Raw genomic sequence first — 27431 nt, 5'->3', positions numbered from 1 at the left:
AAAGGAAAGTTTAATTGGCCTCCACAATGATTTCGAAGAGAAGCTGCTGTCTGAAACGGATTTTAAAAAATAAGTTTTCGCTGTGGTATTGGCTAATATTGGAGATGGAGGATGGACCATTTATGCTGCCTGAAACCTTGTGGGGCGAGTGCTGGCCGTGGATCGCTACAGAAGACCAATGGCAAGTAACAATGTCTATGCTATATAAAATAGTTAAACCCGCAAATTTAAGGGGGAACCATCTGTTTACGATTCACAGGGCATATTGGTCCCCCAGAAGACTCTCGAAATTCAACCCTGGGGGTATGGTGGTGTGTCCTAAATGCAAGAGCCCGAATGAGGACGACCTTCATATGTTTCTGCATTGTCCTGCGTTAAAAGAATTCTGGGAGGCTGTAAGTACGAGGTTGTCAACAGTTCTTGGTCTCCAGATCAAGGTAAGCCCTGAACTTGTCATGACGGGGAGACTGGATTTGCAAGGTAAGGGCACGGCTGATAATGCGAAACTTGGGTTTTATGCTGTACTGTTGGCTCGCAGAGAGATTTGCAAACTGTGGGCGTCTGCGGTGCCCCCAACAGTACTGGACTGGATAAGATCCATTAAAGCTATTGCCAAGTTAGATATTTCGGATCAGCGCAAAAAAAGATATCGATTTTGGACTCCCTTTTTGTTATGTTTTGGGTGAAGGGGAAGGTGGTAAAACAACTTTTTGGATGCCTGTCCTATGATTAAGCTTTCTCTTATCTCGGCGTGGCCTGTAGTCTTCCCGGCCTGGTGAAGATTGGAGGAAAGGGTGGATACGTCTTGGAGGAAGCCCCTCTGTCTAACCAACTTAAAGGGCATTGCCTGGAAGAGGGTCAGACTCTAAGAGCGTGGCAGAAGCCCCCTCCTCTATAGCAAAGTCATCATATGAGGTTAAACAGCCCAAGGGTGGTATCGTTGAGTGTTGGGCGGTGAGAAGGCAAATGAGGATAATAAAAAAGAAAGAAAAAATATATATATATATATAATTATAAAATAAATAGTTTATTAATTGTTTTAAAGTAAATATATATATATATATATATATATATATATTACCTACTGGCGGTCGCCAGTAGGTATATATAGTTAGGATTTTTTCTCTATGGGTTTTTTGAAAATTCTATGTCTAATAACTTTGGCGTTTGTGGACGGAATTGGCTGAAACTTTCAGGAAAATGGAACATTTTGTTTCTGAGCAGCCCTTGAAAATTTGGGGGGGGTTCGTCAAGGGGGGGCTGAGAAAAAAGGGGGGTCCCAAAACGTGTTTTTAACATTGAGTTTTCCATAGGGCGGTTGGCCTCACTTTTAGCCCGAACGGGTGAATGGATTTGCACGAAACTTGGCAAAATTGTAGGGACTGGTAGCCCGATGTGCCTTTTGTAGGTCTCAATATATGTGCTACAGTGGATTTTGAGAAATTAACGTTTAAAAAAAGATATATATCTGTAACAGCGGACCGGGCAGCGCTCCAGGACGCGTACTTTTCGCGCAACGGAGCTTTGTGAAGCGAAGCTGATTGGTTCTCCGGCGTCTGTCAACATTCCAAACAGTCCGTAGCGGCCGCCATCTTGTCTCTCGGTAGGATCGAGAGACAAGAGGAGGCCAAAGCGAAGGGGCAAATGACCATAAGGGGGAATAGTAGATCCTCGCTGACCCCCTACGTTTGATGTGGAGGTTTTAAAAGGGCTCCGCGGGGCAAAAAAAAAATAAAATAATAATAATCGAACGGCTGAATGGATTTGCACGAAACTTGGCAAAATATTAGGGACTGGTAGCCCGATGTGCCTTTGCTAGGTCTCAATATATGTGCTCCAGTGGATTTTGAGAAATTAACGTTCAAAAAAAGATATATATCTGTAACAGCGCTCCGCTTCGCGTACTTTTCGCGTTACGGAGCTTCGCGAAGCTGATTGGTTCTCCGGCGTCTGTCAACATTCCAAACAGTCCGTAGCGGCCGCCATCTTGTCTCTCGGTAGGATTGAGAGACAAGAGGAGGCCAAAGCGAAGGGGGAAATGACCATAAGGGGGCATAGTAGATCCTTCCTGACCTCTTAGGTTTGATGTACCATTTTGTCAAGTTTGGTGTAATTCCGTTCAGCCATTCAGGCTGTAGACGTATGTAAATGTCCTATGGAAAATTGCATGGGGAAAACACATTTGAAAGTGTTGAAATTTAGAACCAATTAAAATGTTACTTTGGTTTTGTATTTGTGTGTGATGAAAGTTAATTGGTTATGTATATATGTCAAATGAGAGGAAACCACAGCCATTTTGTGATACTACTGTCTGAGGTACATTTGTGAGGAATTTTTGGTGGTGAATTTCTGGTGTTTGATTTACACAGTACTAACACTTTTCCTACTTTTGAAAAGGTGAGTTGTTAATTTGTAAGGGGAACTATGTTGTACACTTGAAGATAATTTGAAAAATGTTTTCTGTTATTTATTTGCAGTCCTTCTGTTATACTAAATACTTGATAAAGTTAGTTTTATATTATGTATTACTAAAAACGATAAATGAAAGTGATTATTTTTTTCTGCAATTTACAGCAAGCAATTTCAAAATAAAATGGCTCACAATGAAGAGACCGTGGCAATTTCTTTTGAATTGTCCACTACATTGATTGAAATTGAGAGCACCAATAATGAAATATTGTCACAAGGAGGACATGACTTGTATGATTCCATTAGATTGATTGAAATGGACAGCACCAAGAATGAAATATTGTCACAAGGAGATGACTTGAATGATTCCACTACATTGATTGAAATTGAGAGCACCAATAATGAAATATTGTCACAAGGAGGAGATGACTTGTATGATTCCATTAGATTGATTGAAATGGACAGCACCAATAATGAAATATTGTCACAAGGAGGAGATGACTTGAATGATTCCACTACATTGATTGAAATTGAGAGCACCAATAATGAAATATTGTCACGAGGAGATGACTTGAATGATTCCACTACATTGATTGAAATTGACAGCACCAATAATGAAATATTGTCACAAGGAGGAGATGACTTGAATGATTTTTTTGATCAATCTCTTGATGGCGAATTTATCGAGTGTTTGGAGACCATAGAGTTACAAGAATCATCATTGGAGACTTTTAATGAGGACATTGCTGATGAGGACATGTTACTAGTTCTTTCAAATTTAGAAAATTCTGAAGAATAAATTTATATTTAGAAATCAAAAATTGTTTGAGACATTATTCATTTTTATTTTTAATTTATGAGGTTGTAGCGAAGTGATTGTAGTATAAAATGAGACTTATAGTATAGAGTGCAACATTTTTATGTTACATGGTAAGTTTACTCATATTTACTTCCCTTCTGCCACTATATTATCTCCAATGTGTATTTGACATCTCTTCTTCATCTCCGGCCTCCTTTCTCTCACTGTGTGTCTCCGATGCATCTTATCGCTGCTATTTTGTGTAATTACAGAAGAGAGTAAAATAAAATAGTTCGGAACGTGAAAAGGGGGCAAAGTAGAGTACTCCTCACCCCCTAGGCCTTTTTAGGCGGTCCCAAAAGGATCAGTTTCTGCTTTCCTGAGAGATTATGGTATGAGTTCCATATACCACAATAACTTGCATTACAACATTCAAGATATCTATCTCCTATTACCAACTTTTGGAGATATTCGCGCTAAGCGCGAATATCTCCAAAAAGTAACACCTGCCCTGAGCAGTTCTTAGCCATGTTATCCAATGGGAGGTGGATAACATGGCTAAGAGCATTAGCTCGGTAATGCATGAATATCGCTGAGTTTTTAGCGATATTCATGCATTGCGACCGTTTATTATCGCATTTGCGATAAACCTTGATAATAGCAAGGTTTATCTTCGATAATTTCTGACGATGCTTAGTGGTAAAAAATTGGTTGGTAAGCATCGTTAGCGATAAATATCGCTTAACTTTGGTAATATGCCCCAACGTCTGTTAACGTTCGATTCGAAGGAAATGAGGAAGTGTTGAAAAACATTGTCTGCGCCATCTTGCCTTTTTTGAAATGCCACACTTTTGTCGTGCACGGCAGCCATTTTAGATGTCTTGACCAGACCCACTCTCTGCACGCTGTCGATTCGTAGCATGGCTCCTCACCCACGCAAGCATCTTCCCTAGGCACTGGTCACCACCGCTCTCTGTCTTATGCATGGGCAATAAACCTCCCCCCATCTGCGCTGCTCTTCCCTGAGAATCACACTCTGTGCCCGCCCGACACCTCCCTTTCGCCCTATTCACTACCGCACCCTCTGACACTCCTCTTTCTCTGTGTCCGATTGTCCAGGCTATCAGCTAGCCCTGCAGATGTAGTTTATGGCCCCAGCTGTAAAGAATCACCCCTCTTCAAAGGAGTTATAGTAGATTAAGGCCCACACCCGATGAGATCCGTCACACCACACGTGTTCCTACTATCTGAAAACCATCCTGTATTGTGATTGGGGAGGGGACCGAGCCTGAAGCGGAAGATTCCAGGAATGACTCTTTGTACATCAAAGTTTTTACAATTATGTGTCACATTAAAAATATATAGCACTCCAACAAAGTAGTAGGAATATAAAACTTTAATAACATATAAATATATACAAGAAAACAAAAACAGTAAAAACATTTAAACAACGAAGAGACCGTGGCAATTTCTTTTGAATTATCCAATAGATTTATTGAAATTGACAGCACCAATAATGAAATATTCTTGTCAGTAGCGGTCTGTTGTGCGAATAGTTCCAAGGCAGCAGAACGCGCTGAAATCTAGATGGCACGAAAGTGATGTCTAGTAAGTTGCCGCCCAGCAAAAAACGGCGTGGGGCGCCGCGGGGGTGAGTGAGTCCAGTAGGCACCACAGCTATTCTTACCGGCATTGCAGAATTACTGCTGGGGACAATGGCTGTGCTGTAGCAGGGTCACAGCAGAAACAAAAAGGATTCTGTTGAAGATGTTGTTGGTTTTCAATTTGAAAACCGTTCTGGTGTCAACTGCTATGCTAATGTAGTGGTTAATGTTTTGTTTTCTCTAGAAAATGTAAAAGAGGGGGAGGCAGTCCAAAGTTCCGTTAAAAGGGCAAAGGAAAGGATCGGTGGTTTGAACTATCAGTCAAAAAGGGGAGGGGGTGCAATAATTTTTCCTACCGGGTCACACTGTGCTTTCACCGGAATTGAGGTCTGCAGGATTCTAGTAATTCAAAGTGAGGCTGGCGCCAGCATGGGAGCGCCGACGTCCCGCGGATACAGTTTCGTCACTCCACGGGCGATCATGGCAGTCATTCCCCATCGGGGGTCGGAGACTCCCGCGGCTCCTCTAGAATCTTCAAGGTCGTGGAGGACTACGGTGGTGGAGTCAACCAGTGACCGGGCCATTTCTTTATGCTGGGCCCGCTCTTGCCAGGTCGACCGCCATTTTGAGAGTTTGGCAGCTACCGGCGATCGCGGGGTCACATGAGCGGACGGGCTCCACCCTGCCGGGCGAGACGTTGCAGCATGGCCACAGTGGAAGAACCCTTTTCCGGGCGCCTGGAGCGCTGAGGGTGCAGCTGGGAAGCCTCCACCTGGGGAGGCGGGAGAGGCCTGTTCGCACCGTCTCTCCCTCCCAGTGCACCCCACGGCGTCTCGCTTGAGATTTGTTATGGCCGGACCAGGCGATGAGGACGAGGGGGGGGGGGTCGGAGGCATGTGCAAGACATCCCCCCCAGTGTTGTCGCAGCCATTATAAAAGAAAGAAGTGTCCCGTCCGTCTTCGGGCCGGGCTTCCGGTGGATGTCGGCCGGACGCCCCTGGCTCTGGCCCCATGAACGGGTTTCTTGGTTTATCGGCTGCAGCCGGATCCCGTCGGCCTCGGCCCCCCGACCGTTGGTGGCCGGACCGGAAGAGCATGTGGCGGGACTACCTGCAACTCTCAAGGGCCACCGCGGCCGGACTGGGAGAGAGAGGGGAGGGTCGAGGAGACATTCCCCCCCCCTGCAACTGTTCAGCGTTGTAAAGGCAATCCCCTGGTCGGGTCCCGCTGGCCTCGGCCTCTCCTCCGGCTACACCCTACGTTAGGATCTCCTGGCCGAGGCGTGGCAGCAGGACCTGCCTTATATGGGCTGCTCCCGGCTGGGCGTAGCCGGAACCCTGCCCCACCTTGGAAGTTTCCAGAGTGGGGGCGGATGTTCTACTGACTTGCATTTTCCCTAGTCTATCGATTTTTTTGACGTGGCAGGCGGTGGGACAGCGAGGGGTGATTTGGTTTCTCTTACTGTTTTTCTGGTCTCTCACCACTGGCATATTTTAACGTTTTCTTGTTTCTAGGACATTAATAGGTTTTATCATTATGTTATGTTATCGTTTCTTTGTTCGTTGTTTAATAAAAGTTCATGTTCATCAGTGGCCTACTGATTTTCGTTTTCCTATTTTTTTCTTTCCAGGTTGTTTCATGGTAAAGTTTCTGTTAACAGGATACAGTGATCACTTCGTTATTATTGCATATGTCCTTTTCACTAGGGGTGCTCTCTGGTCGGGCCAGATGACGTATCTCTAGTAAATGGTCCGGGTGAAAAAGGTGCATCAATCAGTGGGGAGTAGATAGGCATGACAGATTACAACGGGGGAGAAAGGTCCGCATTACGTACCCTTTCACTACTTGCAAAGATTTTCCTACGTTTATTTGCAAACAGGGAATACCTCCAAAAATAACTAATTCCCAAACAGTCAATGTTCGGACAATCAATCAATCAATGAGGAATGAAATAGGTACGACGTGTTAAAGGCTTGCGTTACCTACCCTTCACTATCTGCAAAGGGAGAGAGAATATTCCTATTCTTCCTCGTTTGCAGGTAGAGAAGATCCTTAAGAGAATTAACTTCGAACAATTCAATGCTCGATTGAAACAATCAACAAGGGGTACTGTGAACACAAATGAACGCCGCTTATGTACATACGCATTGCTATTTTCAACAGGTTGTTCCTAATGTTTCTATTTTAGCGAGGTCAAAAAGAGATCCCATTAGTGGCCTACTGATTTTGCTCGATTCCTTTTGTTTTTTTACACGATTTTTCGCTATCTGCAAAGACTAAACAGAGTATTGCGACTCTGTGCTTGTTTGTAAATAGAGAATGAACCAAAGAGAACAATCAATCAAATGGAGAGAGAAGCAGGCACGACGGATTACAAAGGGGGCAAAGGGCTGCGTTAACTACCCTTCACTATCTGCAAAGAGAGAGTACTCCTAATAGAAATGAGGGGTGGGGGGCAGCATTCAAAGCAGATCAGTGTGCATAAACACGAAAATGTTTTTACTTACCACGTACTTGACATTCGACAGCTTATGATATTTGCTATTAAAAAACCATTGAAATTCACTGAAAAAACCATAGGTTATAGACCATATATAGTTAGGAATTAGCATTTACAAAACCTTGAAAATTCACTGAAAAAACCATAGGTTATACACCATATATAGTTAGGAATTAGCATTTAAAAAACCTTATTTTACTCACACAAAACCATTGAAATTCCATATATAGTTAGTTGCACTAACTATATATCGCGCACCCGCAATCCACTGCTGATCATGTCACATATTACATCATTCATGACATGGTCAGTGACATCACTGATGACATCACTGATGACATCTCAAATGACATCACTGATGACATCACTGATGACATCTCAAATGACATTACTGATGACATCACTGTTGTGATAATACGATGAACCTCTTCAGACTCTAATATAACCTTAGATACACTCAGTGTAAACACAGACTCACAGATTGTCACTCATCCATGAAGTTACACACACACCTAGACAGTCATGCAAACAATCAATCACACCTCCATTTCCTTAACTATACAGTTAAACACACCTTACTTACTTATTCAAACAAATACTAAAACATATTTACTCACTTATACAATCCTGGATACAAGTTCACAATGATCCATACAGCCACTCACACATTCACTGGCTCTTATGCACAGTTATTTATATATGTCAACTCTCACATGTACTGTATTTTACATATGTACTTAATTTGACATGTAGCACTGAGATATCTATTCACTCACCAATACAGTCATGCACACAGTCAACCGCCCATACAGCTGTTTCCAACATGCACTTTTGAACCCATACATCTATGCACAGAGTCATACACTTCCCAGCCACTCACACACACACTCAGTCTCCCATACAAATGCTTGGGCAACCAATCAATAACCTATATAGTTACTCATATAGCTACTGATCAACACATGCAGCAGTTTACAGAACAACAGACATAATGATGCACAAATTAAGACAGTTTAGTCACTAACCCATGCACTCAGTGAGACACATTTAATCACTCACTCATACAGTCAGTCACGCACCTACTAAATCCTTCATCCAGACACTTCTACATCTACTCATTCTTCAATATGTAAAACATATTTAAACTTTACAGAAACACACAGTCACTGGATGATGTCATCAGTGATGTCATCAGTGATGTCATTTGAGATGTCATCAGTGATGTCATCAGTGATGTCACTGACCATGTCATGAATGATGTAATATGTGACATGATCAGCAGTGGATTGCGGGTGCGCGATATATAGTTAGTGCAACTAACTATATATGGAATTTCAATGGTTTTGTGTGAGTAAAATAAGGTTTTTTAAATGCTAATTCCTAACTATATATGGTGTATAACCTATGGTTTTTTCAGTGAATTTTCAAGGTTTTGTAAATGCTAATTCCTAACTATATATGGTCTATAACCTATGGTTTTTTCAGTGAATATATATATATATATTACCTACTGGCGATAGCCAGTAGGTATATATAGTTAGGATTTTTTTCCTATGGGATTTTTGAAAATTCTATGTCGAATAACTTTGGCGTTTGAGGACAGAATTGGCAGAAATTTTCAGGAAAATGGAACATTTTGTTTGTGAGCAGCCCCTGAAAATCTGGGGGGGTTTCGTCAAGGGGGGGCCGAGAAAAAAGGGGGGTCCCAAAACGTGTTTTTCCCATGCAATTTTCCATAGGGCGGTTGGCCTCACTTTTAGCCTGAACGGCTGAATGGATTTACACCAAACTTGGCAAAATTGTAGGGACTGGTAGCCCGATGTGCCTTTGCTATGTCTCAAGATATAGGCTCCAGTGGTTTTTACGAAAATTAACTTTGAAAAATATATATTGGGCTACATTGGGCTATATATATGTTGGAGCCCAAATGTAGCCCAATGTAGCCCAATGTAGCCCAATGTAGCCCAATGTAGCCCAAAGATGGCCACCAGAGACAAAAAAAACAAATGTAGCCCAAATATCAGCCAGATGTAGCCCAACTATAGCCCAATGACAGAATGTCCCAGAGTGTTCTAAAGAACAACTAGAGTGCTAACAGTCCTACTTATTACAAAGGTATGGCACACCTGAAGCCATCTTGATTGGAATAAAGTGGTAACTCTTAAAACATTTAATTTAAAAAGGAACAAAATGAGGGGGTTCATTTTGCCATAGAAAGTATGATTAGCTAATATATGACGAAATCCCGCATACCATCAGTCCGCAAAAAAAATCCCGCATGTACTATTAGGCCGCAAATTAAAATAACGAAAACTTTTAGAACGAATATGCCTTTGGCATACACTAAACAACTAAACTACCCTAAACCCTAAAACACTACCCCCAGCATGACCCTACACTACACAAACAGTACAACACTACCCTAAACCCTAAAACACTACCCCCAGCATGACCCTACACTACACAAACACTACAACACTACCCTAAACCCTAAAACACTACCCCCAGCATGACCCTACACTACGCAAACACTACAACACTACCCAAAACCCTAAAACACTACACCCCAGCATGACCCTACACTACGCAAACACTACAACACTACCCTAAACCCTAAAACACTACCCCCAGCATGACCCTACACTACACAAACACTACAACACAACCCTAAACCCTAAAACACTACCCCCAGCATGACCCTACACTACGCAAACACTACAACACAACCCTAAACCCTAAAACACTACCCCCAGCATGACCCTACACTACGCAAACACTACAACACTACCCTAAACCCTAAAACACTACCCCCAGCATGACCCTACACTACGCAAACACTACAACACTACCCAAAACCCTAAAACACTACACCCCAGCATGACCCTACACTACGCAAACACTACAACACTACCCTAAACCCTAAAACACTACCCCCAGCATGACCCTACACTACGCAAACACTACAATACTACCCAAAACCCTAAAACACTACACCCCAGCATGACCCTACACTACGCAAACACTACAACACTACCCTAAACCCTAAAACACTACCCCCAGCATGACCCTACACTACGCAAACACTACAACACTACCCTAAACCCTAAAACACTACCCCCAGCATGACCCTACACTACGCAAACACTACAACACTACCCTAAACCCTAAAACACTACCCCCAGCATGACCCTACACTACGCAAACACTACAACACTACCCAAAACCCTAAAACACTACCCCCAGCATGACCCTACACTACGCAAACACTACAACACTACACAAAACCCTAAAACACTACCCCCAGCATGACCCTACACTACGCAAACACTACAACACTACCCAAAACCCTAAAACACTACCCCCAGCATGACCCTACACTATGCAAACACTACAACACTACCCAAAACCCTAAAACACTACACCCCAGCATGACCCTACACTACGCAAACACTACAACACTACCCAAAACCCTAAAACACTACACCCCAGCATGACCCTACACTACGCAAACACTACAACACTACCCGAAACCCTAAAACACTACCCCCAGCATGACCCTACACTACGCAAACACTACAACACTACCCAAAACCCTAAAACACTACCCCCAGCATGACCCTACACTACGCAAACTACCCCAAACCCTAAAATACTACACCCCAGCATGACCCTACACTACGCAAACACTACAACACTACCCAAAACCCTAAAACACTACCCCCAGCATGACCCTACACTACGCAAACACTACAACACTATCCTAAACCTAAAACACTACGCCCAGCATGACCCTACACTACGCAAACACTACAACACTACCCTAAACCCTAAAACACTAGCCCCAGCATGACCCTACACTACGCAAACACTACAACACAACCCTAAACCCTAAAACACTACCCCCAGCATGACCCTACACTACGCAAACACTACAACACTACCCTAAACCCTAAAACACTACCCCCAGCATGACCCTACACTACGCAAACACTACAACACAACCCTAAACCCTAAAACACTACCCCCAGCATGACCCTACACTAAACGACCACCACAACTCTACACTACACTAACACAACACTACACTACACAACACTACACTACACTACACAATCACTAACCCACTAAAAAATTAACACAAACCCACTTACCTCTCTCGTCATCGTGGTTTTCACAACGCAAATGCATTTACCATACATGCCTTTAAAACGTAATTCTTTGTAAAGGCATGCGCGATAAATGCACATGCGTTTTGAAAAAATGCGGGATAATGGTATGCGAGGTCAATGACCTTGCGGGATAATGGTACGCGGACTGAAAGTCTGCGGGATAAAAAATGCGGGAAAATGGCTGCAAACCATGATTAGCAGCAGACTTCCCTGGTGAGCACTAGCTTTACTACAGTGATCTAATGAGCAACTAGAGTGCTAACATTCAGAATTTATGGCAAATGTGTGACACATCTGAATGCCTTCTTGATAGAACCAAAGTAAACAAGCATTGAAAATGCAATAGATCTCGCCCTCGTTTAAGTTAAAGCCATTCTGTTTGTAATGAGGTGGCTTTTTAGCTTTGCTTTTATTAGTGTTTTTAAAACTTTCATGTAAATAACATGCATATGTATGCATATATGTATATGTATGCATGCATTTATATTTATATAGATATGCAGATTATATATGTTTATATATGTATATTACCTACTGGCGATAGCCAGTGGGTATATATAGTTAGGATTTTTTCTCTATGGGATTTCTGAAAATTCTATGTCTAATAACTTTGGCGTTTGTGGACGGAATTGGCTGGTATTTCAGGACAATGGCACATTTTGTTTCTGAGCAGCCCCTGAAAATTTGGGGGGGGTTCGTCAAGGGGGGGCCGAGAAAAAAGGGGGGTCCCAAAATGCGTTTTTCCAATTCATTTTTCCATAGGGCGGTTGGACTCACTTTTAGCTCGAACGGCTGAATAGATTTACATGAAACTTGGCAAAATTGTAGATATGGTTTGCCCGACGTGCCTTTGCTATGTCTCAATATATGTGCTCCAGTGGATTTTGAGAAATTAACGTTTAAAAAAATATATATATCTGTGACAGCGCTCCGGTTAGCGCCCCGGTTCGCGTACCTGACGCGTAACGGAACTTCGCGAAGCGAAGCTGATTGGCTCTCCGGTTTCTGTCAACATTCTAAACAGTCCGGAGCGGCCGCCATCTTGTCTCTCGGTACGATCGAGAGACAAGATGTGGTGAAAAACGAAGGGGGAAATGAAGGAAAGGGGGCAAGGTAGACCACTCCTGACCCCCTAGGATTGATGAGGGGGATATTAAAGTGCCCCGCGGGGCAAAAAATAATTTATTTTTTTTTGCGATTTTACGCCGTAGAGGCGCGTCCCGGTACGCGAACCGGGCAGCTCACCGGGCAGCTCACCGGGCAGCTAACCGGGCAGCTAACCGGCAGCGTAGCTGTCAACATTGTAAACAGTCCGGAGCGGCCGCCATCTTGTCTCTCGGTAGGTTCGAGAGACAAGATGTGGTGAAAAAAGAAGGGGGAAATGAAGGAAAGGGGGCAAGGTAAACCCCTCCTGACCCCCTAGGATTGATGAGGGGGATATTAAAGTCCCCCGCGATTTTTCGCGGTAGAGGAGCTTCCCGGTACACGAACCGGGCAGCTAACCGGCAGCGTAACGGGAGTCCGCCATCTTGTGTTTTTGGAGCGTCCGGTTCGCGTACCGGGTAGCGTCCCGGTAAGCGTAACAAGGGGAAAACCAAGAGAAACAGTAAAAAAAAAATTAAGGGAATAGATTTCCAGCAAACTTGGCAAAATTGTAGGGACTGTTTGTTTGATGTGCCTTTGCAAGGCCTCAAGATATGTGCATGTGTGGATTTTGTCTAATTAAGGTTAAAAAAAATATATATATCTGTAAGCGTGCTCCGGCACGCTTACGTTACGGGTTTTGTTTGCGCTGCAGAGCCGATACGTCACGGTTATGCGACGCGTCATGAGGCGTCTCACGTGGCTACGTGATACGTCACGTAATAAAGAATATATTTTACAGCTATAGATATTAGCTTTTAAAAAACCAATGAAATTCACTGAAAAAAACATAGGTTATAGACCATATATAGTTAGGAATTTGCATTTACAAAACCTTGAAAATTCACTGAAAAAACCATAGGTTAGAGACCATATATAGTTAGCTGGACATTTTATTGACATAAAACCAATGAAATTCCATATATAGTTAGTTGCACTAACTATATATCGCGCACCCGCAATCCACTGCTGATGATGTCACATATTACATCATTCATGACATGGTCAGTGACATCACTGATGACATCACTGATGACATCTCAAATGACATCACTGATGACATCACTGATGACATCTCAAATGACATCACTGATGACATCATGACACACCAATACCAGTTACTACATACGCACTCATTGATTCCTACGTCTACACACACATTCACTCATTCACCCATACAATCACTCATACATACAGTCCCTCATTATTACAACACTATCATATGCACTCATACACCTATGCAGACACTCACACACTGCCACTCATCCATGGAGTTACTCACACACCTAGTCAGTCCTGTAAAGAATCAATCACACTTCCATTTCCTCATCTATACAGTTAAACACAGAACACCATACTTCAGTGACATCACTGATGACATCACTGATGACATCTCAAATGACATCACTGATGACATCTCAAATGACATCACTGATGACATCATGACACACCAATACCAGTTACTACATACGCACTCACTGATTCCTACGTCTACACACACATTCACTCATTCACCCATACAATCACTCATACATACAGTCACTCATTATTACAACACTATCATATGCACTCATACACCTAGTCAGTCCTGTGAAGAATCAATCACACTTCGATTTCCTCATCTATACAGTTAAACACAGAACACCATACTTTTCACACATATACTAACACATACTTACTCTCTTATACAATCACTGATACAAGTACACATTGATATGCACAGAGTCACACACCTCCCAGCCAGCCACACACACACTCAGTCTTCCATACATCCACTCATTCTTCAATATGTAAAACATATTTAAACTTTACAAAAACACACAGACACTAGATGATGTCATCAGTGATGTCATTTGAGATGTCATCAGTGATGTCATCAGTGATGTCATTTGAGATGTCATCAGTGATGTCATCAGTGATGTCACTGACCATGTCATGAATGATGTAATATGTGACATCATCAGCAGTGGATTGCGGGTGCGCGATATATAGTTAGTGCAACTAACTATATATGGAATTTCATTGGTTTTATGTCAATAAAATGTCCAGCTAACTATATATGGTCTCTAACCTATGGTTTTTTCAGTGAATTTTCAAGGTTTTGTAAATGCAAATTCCTAACTATATATGGTCTATAACCTATGGTTTTTTCAGTGAATATATATATATATATATATATATATATATATTTATTACCTACTGGCGGTCGCCAGTAGGTATATATAGTTAGGATTTTTTCTCTATGGGATTTTTGAAAATTCTATGTCAAATAACTTTGGCGTTTGTGGACGGAATTGGCTGAAATTTTCAGGAAAATGGCACATTTTGTTTCTGAGCAGCCCCTGAAAATTGGGGGGGTTCGTCCAGGGGGGGTCGAGAAAAAAGGGGGGTCCCAAAACGTGTTTTTAACATTGAGTTTTCCATAGGGCGGTTGGCCTCACTTTTAGCCCGAACGGCTGAATGGATTTGCACGAAACTTGGCAAAATTGTAGGGACTGGTAGCCCGATGTGCCTTTTGTAGGTCTCAATATATGTGCTACAGTGGATTTTGAGAAATTAACGTTTAAAAAAAGATATATATCTGTAACAGCGGACCGGGCAGCGCTCCAGTACGCGTACTTTTCGCGCAACGGAGCTTTGTGAAGCAAAGCTGATTGGTTCTCCGGCGTCTGTAAACATTCCAAACAGTCCGTAGCGGCCGCCATCTTGTCTCTCGGTAGGATCGAGAGACAAGAGGAGGCCAAAGCGAAGGGGCAAATGACCATAAGGGGGCATAGTAGATCCTCGCTGACCCCCTAGGTTTGATGTGGAGGTTTTAAAAGGGCCCCGCGGGGCAAAAAAAAAAAATAATAATAATAATCGAACGGCTGAATGGATTTGCACGAAACTTGGTAAAATATTAGGGACTGGTAGCCCGATGTGCCTTTGCTAGGTCTCAATATGTGTGCTCCAGTGGATTTTGAGAAGTTAACGTTCAAAAAAAGATATATATCTGTAACAGCGCTCCGCTTCGCGTACTTTTCGCGTTACGGAGCTTTGCGAAGCTGATTGGTTCTCCGGCGTCTGTCAACATTCCAAACAGTCCGTAGCGGCCGCCATCTTGTCTCTCGGTAGGATTGAGAGACAAGAGGAGGCCAAAGCGAAGGGGGAAATGACCATAAGGGGGCATAGTAGATCCTTCCTGACCTCTTAGGTTTGATGTACCATTTTGCCAAGTTTGGTGTAATTCCGTTCAGCCATTCAGGCTGTAGACGTATGTAAATGTCCTATGGAAAATTGCATGGGGAAAACACATTTGAAAGTGTTGAAATTTAGAACCAATTAAAATGTTACTTTGGTTTTGTATTTGTGTGTGATGAAAGTTAATTGGTTATGTATATATGTCAAATGAGAGGAAACCACAGCCATTTTGTGATACTACTGTCTGAGGTACATTTGTGAGGAATTTTTGGTGGTGAATTTCTGGTGTTTGATTTACACAGTACTAACACTTCTCCTACTTTTAAAAAGGTGAGTTGTTAATTTGTAAGGGGAACTATGTTGTACACTTGAAGATAATTTGAAAAATGTTTTCTGTTATTTATTTGCAGTCCTTCTGTTATACTAAATACTTGATAAAGTTAGTTTTATATTATGTATTACTAAAAACGATAAATGAAAGTGATTATTTTTTTCTGCAATTTACAGCAAGCAATTTCAAAATAAAATGGCTCACAATGAAGAGACCGTGGCAATTTCTTTTGAATTGTCCACTACATTGATTGAAATTGAGAGCACCAATAATGAAATATTGTCACAAGGAGGAGATGACTTGTATGATTCCATTAGATTGATTGAAATGGACAGCACCAATAATGAAATATTGTCACAAGGAGATGACTTGAATGATTCCACTACATTGATTGAAATTGAGAGCACCAATAATGAAATATTGTCACAAGGAGGAGATGGCTTGTATGATTCCATTAGATTGATTGAAATGGACAGCACCAATAATGAAATATTGTCACAAGGAGGAGATGACTTGAATGATTCCACTACATTGATTGAAATTGAGAGCACCAATAATGAAATATTGTCACGAGGAGATGACTTGAATGATTCCACTACATTGATTGAAATTGACAGCACCAATAATGAAATATTGTCACAAGGAGGAGATGACTTGAATGATTTTTTTGATCAATCTGTTGATGGCGAATTTATCGAATGTTTGGAGACCATAGAGTTACAAGAATCATCATTGCAGACTTTTCATGAGGAAATTGCTGATGAGGACATGTTACTAGTTCTTTCAAATTTAGAAAATTCTGAAGAATAAATTTATATTTAGAAATCAAAAATTGTTTGAGACATTATTCATTTTTATTTTTAATTTATGAGGTTGTAGCGAAGTGATTGTAGTATAAAATGAGACTTATAGTATAGAGTGCAACATTTTTATGTTACATGGTAAGTTTACTCATATTTACTTCCCTTCTGCCACTATATTATCTCCAATGTGTATTTGACATCTCTTCTTCATCTCCGGCCTCCTTTCTCTCACTGTGTGTCTCCGATGCATCTTATCGCTGCTATTTTGTGTAATTACAGAAGAGAGTAAAATAAAATAGTTCGGAACGTGAAAAGGGGGCAAAGTAGAGTACCCCTCACCCCCTAGGCCTTTTTAGGCGGTCCCAAAAGGATCAGTTTCTGCTTTCCTGAGAGATTATGGTATGAGTTCCATATACCACAATAATTTGCATTACAACATGCAAGATATCTATCTCCTATTACCAACTTTGAGATATTCGCGCTAAGCGCGAATATCTCCAAAAAGTAACACCTGCCCTGAGCAGTTCTTAGCCATGTTATCCAATGGGAGGTGGATAACATGGCTAAGAGCATTAGCTCGGTAATGCATGAATATCGCTGACTTTTTAGCGATATTCATGCATTGCGGCCGTTTATTATCGCATTTGCGATAAACCTTGATAATAGCAAGGTTTATCTTCGATAATTTCTGACGATGCTTAGCGGTAAAAAATTCGTTGGTAAGCATCGTTAGCGATAAATATCGCTTAACTTTGGTAATATGCACCAACGTCTGTTAACGTTCGATTCGAAGGAAATGAGGAAGTGTTGAAAAACATTGTCTGCGCCATCTTGCCTTTTTTGAAATGCCACACTTTTGTCGTGCACGGCAGCCATTTTAGATGCCTTGACCAGACCCACTCTCTGCACGCTGTCGATTCGTAGCATGGCTCCCCACCCTCGCAAGCATCTTCCCCAGGCACTGGTCACCCCTGCTCTCTGTCTTATGCATCGGCAATAAACCTCCCCCCATCTGCGCTGCTCTTCCCTGAAAATCACACTCTGTGCCCGCCCGACACCTCCCTTTCGCCCTATTCACTACCGCACCCTCTGACACTCCTCTTCCTCTATGTCCGATTGTCCAGGCTATCACCTAGCCCTGCAGATGTAGTTTATGGCCCCAGCTGTAAAGAATCACCCCTCTTCAAAGGAGTTATAGTAGATCAAGGCCCACACCCGATGAGATCCGTCACACCACACGTGTTCCTACTATCTGAAAACCATCCTGTATTGTGATTGGGGAGGGGACCGAGCCTGAAGCGGAAGATTCCAGGAATGACTCTTTGTACATCAAAGTTTTTACAATTATGTGTCACATTAAAAATATATAGCACTCCAACAAAGTAGTAGGAATATAAAACTTTAATAACATATAAATATATACAACAAAACAAAAACAGTAAAAACATTTAAACAACGAAGAGACCGTGGCAATTTCTTTTGAATTCCTGATGAGGACATGTTACTAGTTCTTTCAAATTATGAAAATTCAGAAGATGTTGCCTGGGGGTGGGTCGTCAGTAGCAGTCTGTTGTGCGAATAGTTCCAAGGCAGCAGAACGCGCTGAAATCTAGATGGCACGAAAGTGATGTCTAGTAAGTTGCCGCCCAGCAAATAACGGCGTGGGGCGCCGCGGGGGTGAGTGAGTCCAGTAGGCACCACAGCTATTCTTACCGGCATTGGAGAATTACTGCTGGGGACAATGCCTGTGCTGTAGCAGGGTCACAGCAGAAACAAAAAGGATTCTGTTGAAGATGTTGTTGGTTTTCAATTTGAATACAGTTCTGGTGTCAACTGCTATGCTAATGTAGTGGTTAATGTTTTGTTTTCTCTAGAAAATGTAAAAGAGGGGGAGGCAGTCCAAAGTTCCGTTAAAAGGGCAAAGGAAAGGATCGGTGGTTTGAACTATCAGTCAAAAAGGGGAGGGGGTGCAACAATTTTTCCTACCGGGTCACACTGTGCTTTCACCGGAACTGAGGTCTGCAGGATTCTAGTAATTCAAAGTGAGGCTGGCGCCAGCATGGGAGCGTCGACGTCCCGCGGATACAGTTTCGTCACTCCACGGGCGATCATGGCAGTCATTCCCCATCGGGGGTCGGAGACTCCCGCGGCTCCTCTAGAATCTTGAAGGTCGTGGAGGACTACGGTGGTGGAGTCAACCAGTGACCGGGCCATTTCTTTATGCTGGGCCCGCTCTTGCCAGGTCGACCGCCATTTTGAGAGTTCGGTAGCTACTGGCGATCGCGGGGTCAAATGAGCGGACGGGCTCCACCCTGCCGGGCGAGACGTTGCAGCATGGCCACAGTGGAAGAACCCTTTTCCGGGCGCCTGGAGCGCTGAGGGTGCAGCTGGGAAGCCTCCACCTGGGGAGGCGGGAGAGGCCTGTTCGCACCGTCTCTCCCTCCCAGTGCACCCCACGGCGTCTCGCTTGAGATTTGTTATGGCCAGACCAGGCGATGAGGACGAGGGGGGGGTCGGAGGCATGTGCAAGACATCCCCCCCCAGTGTTGTCGCAGCCATTATTCAAGAAAGAAGAAGTGTCCCGTCCGTCTTCGGGCCGGGCTTCCGGTAGATGTCGGCCGGACGCCCCTGGCTCTGGCCCCATGAACGGGTTTCTTGGTTTATCGGCTGCAGCCGGATCCCGTCGGCCTCGGCCCCCCGACCGTTGGTGGCCGGACCGGAAGAGCATATGGCGGGACTACCTGAAACTGTCAAGGGCCACCGCGGCCGGACTGGGAGAGAGAGGGGAGGGTCGAGGAGACATTCCCCCCCCCTGCAACTGTTCAGCGTTGTAAAGGCAATCCCCTGGCCGGGTCCGGCTGGCCTCGGCCTCTCCTCCGGCTACACCCTACGTTAGGATCTCCTGGCCGAGGCGTGGCAGCAGGACCCGCCTTATATGGGCTGCTCCCGGCTGGGCGTAGCCGCAACCCTGCCCCACCTTGGAAGTTTCCAGAGTGGGGGCGGATGTTCTACTGACTTGCATTTTCCCTAGTCTATCGATTTTTTTGGCGTGGCAGGCGGTGGGACAGCGAGGGGTGATTTGGTTTCTCTTACTGTTTTTCTGGTCTCTCACCACTGGCATATTTTAACGTTTTCTTGTTTCTAGGACATTAATAGGTTTTATCATTACGTTATGTTATCGTTTCTTTGTTCGTTGTTTAATAAAAGTTCATGTTCATCAGTGGCCTACTGATTTTCGTTTTCCTATTCTTTTCTTTCCAGGTTGTTTCATGCTAAAGTTTCTGTTAACAGGATACAGTGATCACTTCGTTATTATTGCATATGTCCTTTTCACTAGGGGTGCTCTCTGGTCGGGCCAGATGACGTATCTCTAGTAAATGGTCCGGGTGAAACAGGTGCATCAATCAGTGGGGAGTAGATAGGCATGACAGATTACAACGGGGGAGAAAGGTCCGCATTACGTACCCTTTCACTATTTGCAAAGATTTTCCTACGTATATTTGCAAACAGGGAATACCTCCAAAAAGAACCAATTCCCAAACAGTCAATGTTTGGGGAAACAATCAATCAATGAGGAACGAAATAGGCACGACGTGTTAAAGGTTTGCGTTACCTACCCTTCACTATCTGCAAAGGGAGAGAGAATATTCCTATTCTTCCTCGTTTGCAGGCAGAGAAGATTCTTAAGAGAATCAACTTCGAACAATTCAATGCTCGATTCAAACAATCAACAAGGGGTACTGTGAACACAAATGAACGCCGCTTATGTACATACACATTGGTATTATCAACAGGTTGTTCCTAATGTTTCTATTTTAGGGAGGTCAAAAAGAGATCCCATTAGTGGCCTACTGATTTTGCTCGATTCCTTTTGTTTTTTTACACGATTTTTCGCTATCTGCAAAGACTAAACAGAGTATTGCGACTCTGTGCTTGTTTGTAAATAGAGAATGAACCAAAGAGAACAATCAATCAAATGGAGAGAGAAGCAGGCACGACGGATTACAACGGGGGCAACGGGGGCAAAGGCCTGCGTTAACTACCCTTCACTATCTGCAAAGAGAGAGTACTCCTAATAGAAATGAGGGGTGGGGGGCAGCATTCAAAGCAGATCAGTGTGCATAAACACGAAAATGTTTTTACTTACCACGTACTTGACATTCGACAGCTTATGATATTTGCTATTAAAAAACCATTGAAATTCACTGAAAAAACCATAGGTTATAGACCATATATAGTTAGGAATTAGCATTTAAAAAACCTTATTTTACTCACACAAAACCATTGAAATTCCATATATAGTTAGTTGCACTAACTATATATCGCGCACCCGCAATCCACTGCTGATCATGTCACATATTACATCATTCATGACATGGTCAGTGACATCACTGATGACATCACTGATGACATCTCAAATGACATCACTGATGACATCACTGATGACATCTCATTTGACATCATTCTTGTGCTAATACGATAAACCTCTTCAGACTCTAATATAACCTTAGATACACTCAGTGTATACAGACACTCACACACTGCCACTCATCCATGGAGTTACTCACACACCCAGTCAGTCATGCAAAGAAACAATCTCACCTCCATTTCTTCAACTATACAGTTAAACACACCTTACTTATTGAAACATATACTAACACATATTTACTCTCTTATACAATCCCTGATACAAGTTCACAATGATCGATACAACCACTCACTCATTCAGTGGCTCTCATGCACAGTTATTTATATATGCCAACTCTCACATGTACTGTGTTTAACATATGTACTTACTATGACATGTAGCATTGAGATATCCATTCACTCATCAATACACTCATGCACACAGTCAACTGCCCATGTAGCTGTTTCCACATGCAGTCTTGAACTCATACACCTAGTGAATAAACTGCTCACACATCTATGCATAGAGTCACACACCTTCCAGCCACCCCCACACAAACTCAATCTCCCATAGAAATACTTGGGCAACCAATTAATAACACATATAGCCTCTCGTATAGCTAATGATCAACACATGCAGCAGTTTACATCACAACAGACATAATGATGCACAAATTAAGACAGTTTAGTCACTAACCCATGCATTCAGTGAGACACATTTAATCACTCACTCATACAGTCAGTCACGCACCTACTAAATCCTTCATCCAGACACTTATACATCCACTCATTCTTCAATATGTAAGACATATTTTAACTTTACAGAAACATACAGTCACTGGATGTTGTCATCAGTGATGTCATCAGTAATATAATCAATGATGTCATTTGAGATGTCATCAGTGATGTCATCAGTGATGTCATTTGAGATGTCATCAGTGATGTCATTTGAGATGTCATCAGTGATGTCATCAGTGATGTCACTGACCATGTCATGAATGATGTAATATGTGACATGATCAGCAGTGGATTGCGGGTGCGCGATATATAGTTAGTGCAACTAACTATATATGGAATTTCAATGGTTTTGTGTGAGTAAAATAAGGTTTTTTAAATGCTAATTCCTAACTATATATGGTCTATAACCTATGGTTTTTTCAGTGAATATATATATATATATATATATATATATATATATTACATGCTGGCGTCCTGGGGCAAGTTCTGAGGAGACAAAAAGTCCCAACAGGCAAAGTAAATGATCTACAGGAAAGCAACACTTTAATATTCTGTGGTCGTGTTCAGGAAATTCTGTACAGAATTCTTGCAGCACATTCTTGGAGATTCGATTAAGACTGTTAATTGAAACATCTAATCCAGTTTTCCTCATAACAGATTTTGCCCCAGATGAGGCTAAGAACTCCTTCTCTTCCTCAGTTTCAAGTTTTGTTCTGATTGGAATTGGCTCTGCATGGGCTTCTAAGTGATAATGGTCCTATGCTATTTGAAGGCACATGTAAATCAATCCCTTACTTTAACTACAGTGTCTCTGCTTTCATTTTGAAGTTGTATGATGTAGTTTCTAATCATGAAGACAGCTTTATGGCAGAAGAAGTCCCTTTGTAGTATTTCTGCATAAAATCTGAAATGAAGGATGGGTTTTGTCAACATTTCTGACTGCACCATAAACTATGATCCTTCCCTTTGATAGCAACAGCAGGCCTAATTAATAACAAAGGGCCTTATCTGGGGCCATGCATCACTTTTGCACCACTGTTGCCCCACTTTTTGTGACGCACCAACCGTGTAAAAAATGCACCATGTTGCGACCTATTTACAAAGTGACGCATCTAGGCAGATGCGTCACTTTGTAAACCCCTGCACCACATTATACCTGCGCCAGGTATAATGTATGCAGGGTGGGCGGTGCCCCACAAAAAGCCTGGTAGAAGTGGTGCATTGAAATCTATAAGATTTCACTGCGTCACTTCTTGGATGCTACTGCGTCAATATCTTAAGCCTGCCTCACAGCAGGAGTAAGACTGACGCAGGCCCTTTCACATGGGGATTGTCCCATGTGAAAGGACACATTGCTGGAGTTGTGTCTGTTTTCAGACACACCCCAGCAATACACCACTTTTGCGCCTACAGATACGTCAGAAATACTGACGTATCTGTAACTCCTTGCAACATGGAGTGCCGTACATTAAATAGGGCACATTCATCCTATAGCAAGGATGGCACAGAGAAAACTGTTGCATCACAGTTTTCATCATTCAGACCCAAGGGATTTCAAACCTTCCAATAACTCCCCAGTCCAACAGGATATTCCACTGGGAGAGGGCACAAGGTGTCTGGAAAGAACCCAAAGCTGAATGTACAAGGATGAAAGGAAATCATTGAAATAACTCAGGTAAGGCAAGCACAGGCTATGACATGCATTCTCCTAATCTCCTATCCCTCTGTATATAAATCGTCGGAGCTGCCCTAGGGCTGCTGATCACAGCAGAGTCAATTTGATTAGTTACTTGTATTGCGTTATTAATTCACTGTCTAGAAAGGTATAACATATTTAATTATTCATGTTTCAAAATCTGTAAGAGATACTTAGATTCCATTCTTAGGCATAAGCTCCTTTTAAAAATGTTGAACTATTAATAACAATGAGGGTCGTTTCGCCTTACTCATTGTGGAATGTGGTCGCAGACAAGTTTCAAAGTAGGGTAGGCAAGCAAGCCATACACATTTATGTTACCCTAGTTTGCACGCATGGCTAAAACCACTCGGAATTATTAATGGTCTTATCAAAGTAACTCAATTTTTAATCCATATTAAAACATTGTATCCATATGTTTAAGAATATTGCAGCATAATACACTATTGAACCACATTTTAGCAAAAAAAAGTCTCCGATTACCATCTTATGCACCTCCCCCATCCCGCAAACACACATTCCCCATTTAAAGTTGTATTCTCTATTGCTGCACTTGATCAATCAGTACCACCAGGATTTTTAGAACCCTTTTAAAATTAATGAGTTGACGCCCCTGGCCAGCACCTCCGGTCTGAAGCCTGTTCCTGCACCAATAGGATATGGTAGCAGGCCGTGCACACTTCTCTTACGTATGCCTTTTACTTACTGCTCTCAGGATGTGGCTGAATGGCTAGAGCTGCCGACTTTGAAGCTGGGGAACCAGGTTCGAGTCTGGTGGAAGGCTCAAGCATCTTGTGATTCTGGGCAAATCACTTAATCTCCCCTTGCCTAAAATGAATGTGTCCGTCTGTAATACAGCTGGTGGTCATGTAAAAGTGCTCCGATACCTCTGGGTCGAGTTTGCGCTATATAAAACTGCAACAAAAAAAATGGAGCATAAAAATGTTCTTAAGTAACTGACTGCTTTCTAAGGACACACTATAAGTTCCAAGCAACAACAAAGGGCTAACCTTGACAATGCTATGCAGCTCAGGTAGGTGAGCAGCAAGAGTGCATTGGGCCCTGATGCAATCAAAGAAAATGGTCCCCCTGTCTGCTTGCTGGGTGGTAAAATACAGCCATAACTGGAGCTCAATGGGCCGTAAGACCTCTGGGCTCCAGTGCCGCTGCACCTGCTGCACAGTTGATAGTTGTGCCCGAGACTGCTGCATATGTTGGACAACAAGCTCACAATGGAACACACACTAAGACCCTTATTGTGAGTTAAAGGCTATATTCAGATGCCTGTGCAAACACGTGTCTGCACAAGCATCGGAATTATGAGTTCTGTGTTAATTACCACACTCTCATAGATTTCCCCTGATAAATCCCGGCAACTCAAGTCAGCCGAAATGTATTGAATGAAAAGGCCTGGAAAACAGGTAAAACATAGAAAATTGGGAGTGTTAACCGCATCGCTGTGGTGAATTTCCCGCTGTGTGCGGCAATTTTCAAATTACCGCGTTACATGACGAGCTCAGCTCGTCATCCGCGTACGGCAGGTTACGCTCATGACGAGCTCAGCTCGTCATCAGCATGGAAGGGGTTAAAAACTAATTCTTCATGTTATTCCTTATTTTCATCTTGAAAACTCCGAATAGGAGGTATTTACCATGGTAAAGACCTCTCACTGGCCCTCATACCGACTCAGGGTTAACTTTGGATCCCTGTGCAAACAAATGTTTGTACAGGGATCAGAATTAGGAGTTGTGGGATGATTATCACACTCTTGCAGTTTTCCACTGATAAATTCCCTCAGATCAAAAGTGCCGAAATTCAAAGGGGGAAAAGGCTAAAAAACAGATTAAGTATGAGGAATTCAGTGTGTTAAATACTGATTCTGCATGTTATGCCTAATTTACAAGTTAAAAACTCGGAATAGGAGGTATTTACCATACGTGGTATACACTTCACCCTGGGCTAATGCCATGTCTTCTCTGTATTAGATTCCTTTTTTCCTGATCAAAGAAAATGAATTCACATGTGAGAATAGCGTGTTAACTTAAGACAAAGGAGTTTTGGAAAAGGGGAATTCCATTCTCTCTCCAGTGCTTAATTTGAACAGGTGTTTTCCAGTGCTGGGCACCTGAACTTAATTCTCAAAACCAGGTCTCATAACGGTTCATCACATGGTGGCACTGTTTGTCTAAGTTTGAAGTAAACATAGTAGCAGCATGTTTAACAATAAAAATACAAGAAAAATTCATAATACCAGCGCTTCTGGGCTAAATGGTTGCACTTGTAGGAGAGTGGTGGTTTGTAGCTGCATTGATACTGCCATGTGGCAGGGTTGACGGCGACTGTAGGTAGTGAAAGCCGCAATCACCTCTTATCAAATGCCTCAGTGGCACTTACTTTTTAACAAATTAAGCACGTTTGTATGCTGTCATCCGAAGAACAGGTCTGTTCGACTTTGAAAGGATGTGAGCTGTACAAGCCTAGCTCACAATATTTGGTCAGTCAAATTAAACGCGTGAACGCCTGCAATTTTTGTATTTCGGACTAAAACATGGCGACAATCAGCTTTCTCGAATTAAAAGAGAAAGAAACCCTTAGCTCTTGTTGAACCCTTATCTGTCGGGACAGAGTTTGGGGGTTATATACAAGCCCATTGCGCTACAAGTACGCCACTTTTTCCCATTTTAAAAGTGGCGCACCTGCGGCGCAAGGGACTTGTAAATAAGCCCCTTTGTTCTTTGGTAAGTGCGCGAGATGAAGCATTGTCTAACATCCAGCAAAAATAAAGTACATTGTTTAAGATCTGGTTCACCAAGGGAATGTATGCAAAAATAATCTCTACACTGAGCATTGATGACTATGTAAAATGAAAAAACAGGCAAATAGGTAGAAAATATTAGCCATAATGCAACATCTCATATGGCACACGGTTTGCTAAAAAGAATTAAGGATTCTTTATGTGACTACACATAAAATCCAGGATCATTAATTTGACAGGAAAGCTAATAAGTCCAGTGTAAAATATTGATAACACAGGTTCATCAAAGTCACCAGTGATGTTCCCGATCAATCATTTTCTGCGACCTGTCTCAGTCTGAAGCATGACAAAACCTGCAGTGAGAGCGCTTTCACCAAACCTGCACAGAGACAAACCATAGTAGCACAGTGCTTATAAATGATGCCAAATCAACTCACCAAAGTAAACGGGTTTTCCACACACGGGACAGTACGATATCATTTTGACACGTATTCTCGGTGCCTCGGTTCCTTTCTGAAATCTTGAGTTTGTTTCGACAAAAAATAAGACTGCGGAAGACTTCTTCAGCTCAACTAACAGGAAAACCAGCGCTGCCACTGCGCTCGCCGGTTTGTTCTCACAAACAGGATGTTGTGGTCAAAGGTACATTTGAACACGCTGCAACTAACGCAAGTGGGTACATTTTGGTGTGCAAAAATGAAAGGAACTGACTTGTAGGAAACGTGCCAACTTGTCGAAGGGGGCGGAGGTGTCATCGCCAGGGCCAACCCCCTGGGTCCAGTGCTCCTGAAACAGTCTACTATTACTTAAAAACGCCTCAGTGATTATGATTTCTCACAAACACACAGGGTAGAAAGGATGCAGGGGGCCCTAATCCCTAGCAAGGAAAATGCCCCC

At 42.6% G+C, this 27431-nt stretch overlaps 1 protein-coding gene across 1 annotated transcript in view; it reads right to left on the bottom strand.

Annotated features, from left to right (window-relative positions):
- LOC144819856 (cysteine-rich protein 1-like) overlaps nucleotides 1–27217 on the bottom strand; it is a 356589-nt gene extending 329372 nt beyond the window's left edge. Inside the window, exon 1 of the mRNA XM_078677587.1 lies at nucleotides 26972–27217. Coding sequence (XP_078533713.1) covers nucleotides 26972–27014 — 43 coding nt within the window. The 5' untranslated portion in view covers nucleotides 27015–27217. The remainder of the gene's footprint in view (nucleotides 1–26971) is intronic.
- Between the last annotated feature and the right edge of the window lie 214 nt (nucleotides 27218–27431).

This window comes from Lissotriton helveticus, chromosome 2_1 (genome assembly GCF_964261635.1).
Source record: "Lissotriton helveticus chromosome 2_1, aLisHel1.1, whole genome shotgun sequence".
NCBI lineage: Eukaryota > Metazoa > Chordata > Amphibia > Caudata > Salamandridae > Lissotriton > Lissotriton helveticus.
The sequence above is the reverse complement of the archived record's forward strand: the minus strand, read 5'-3'. Positions and strand labels throughout refer to the sequence as shown.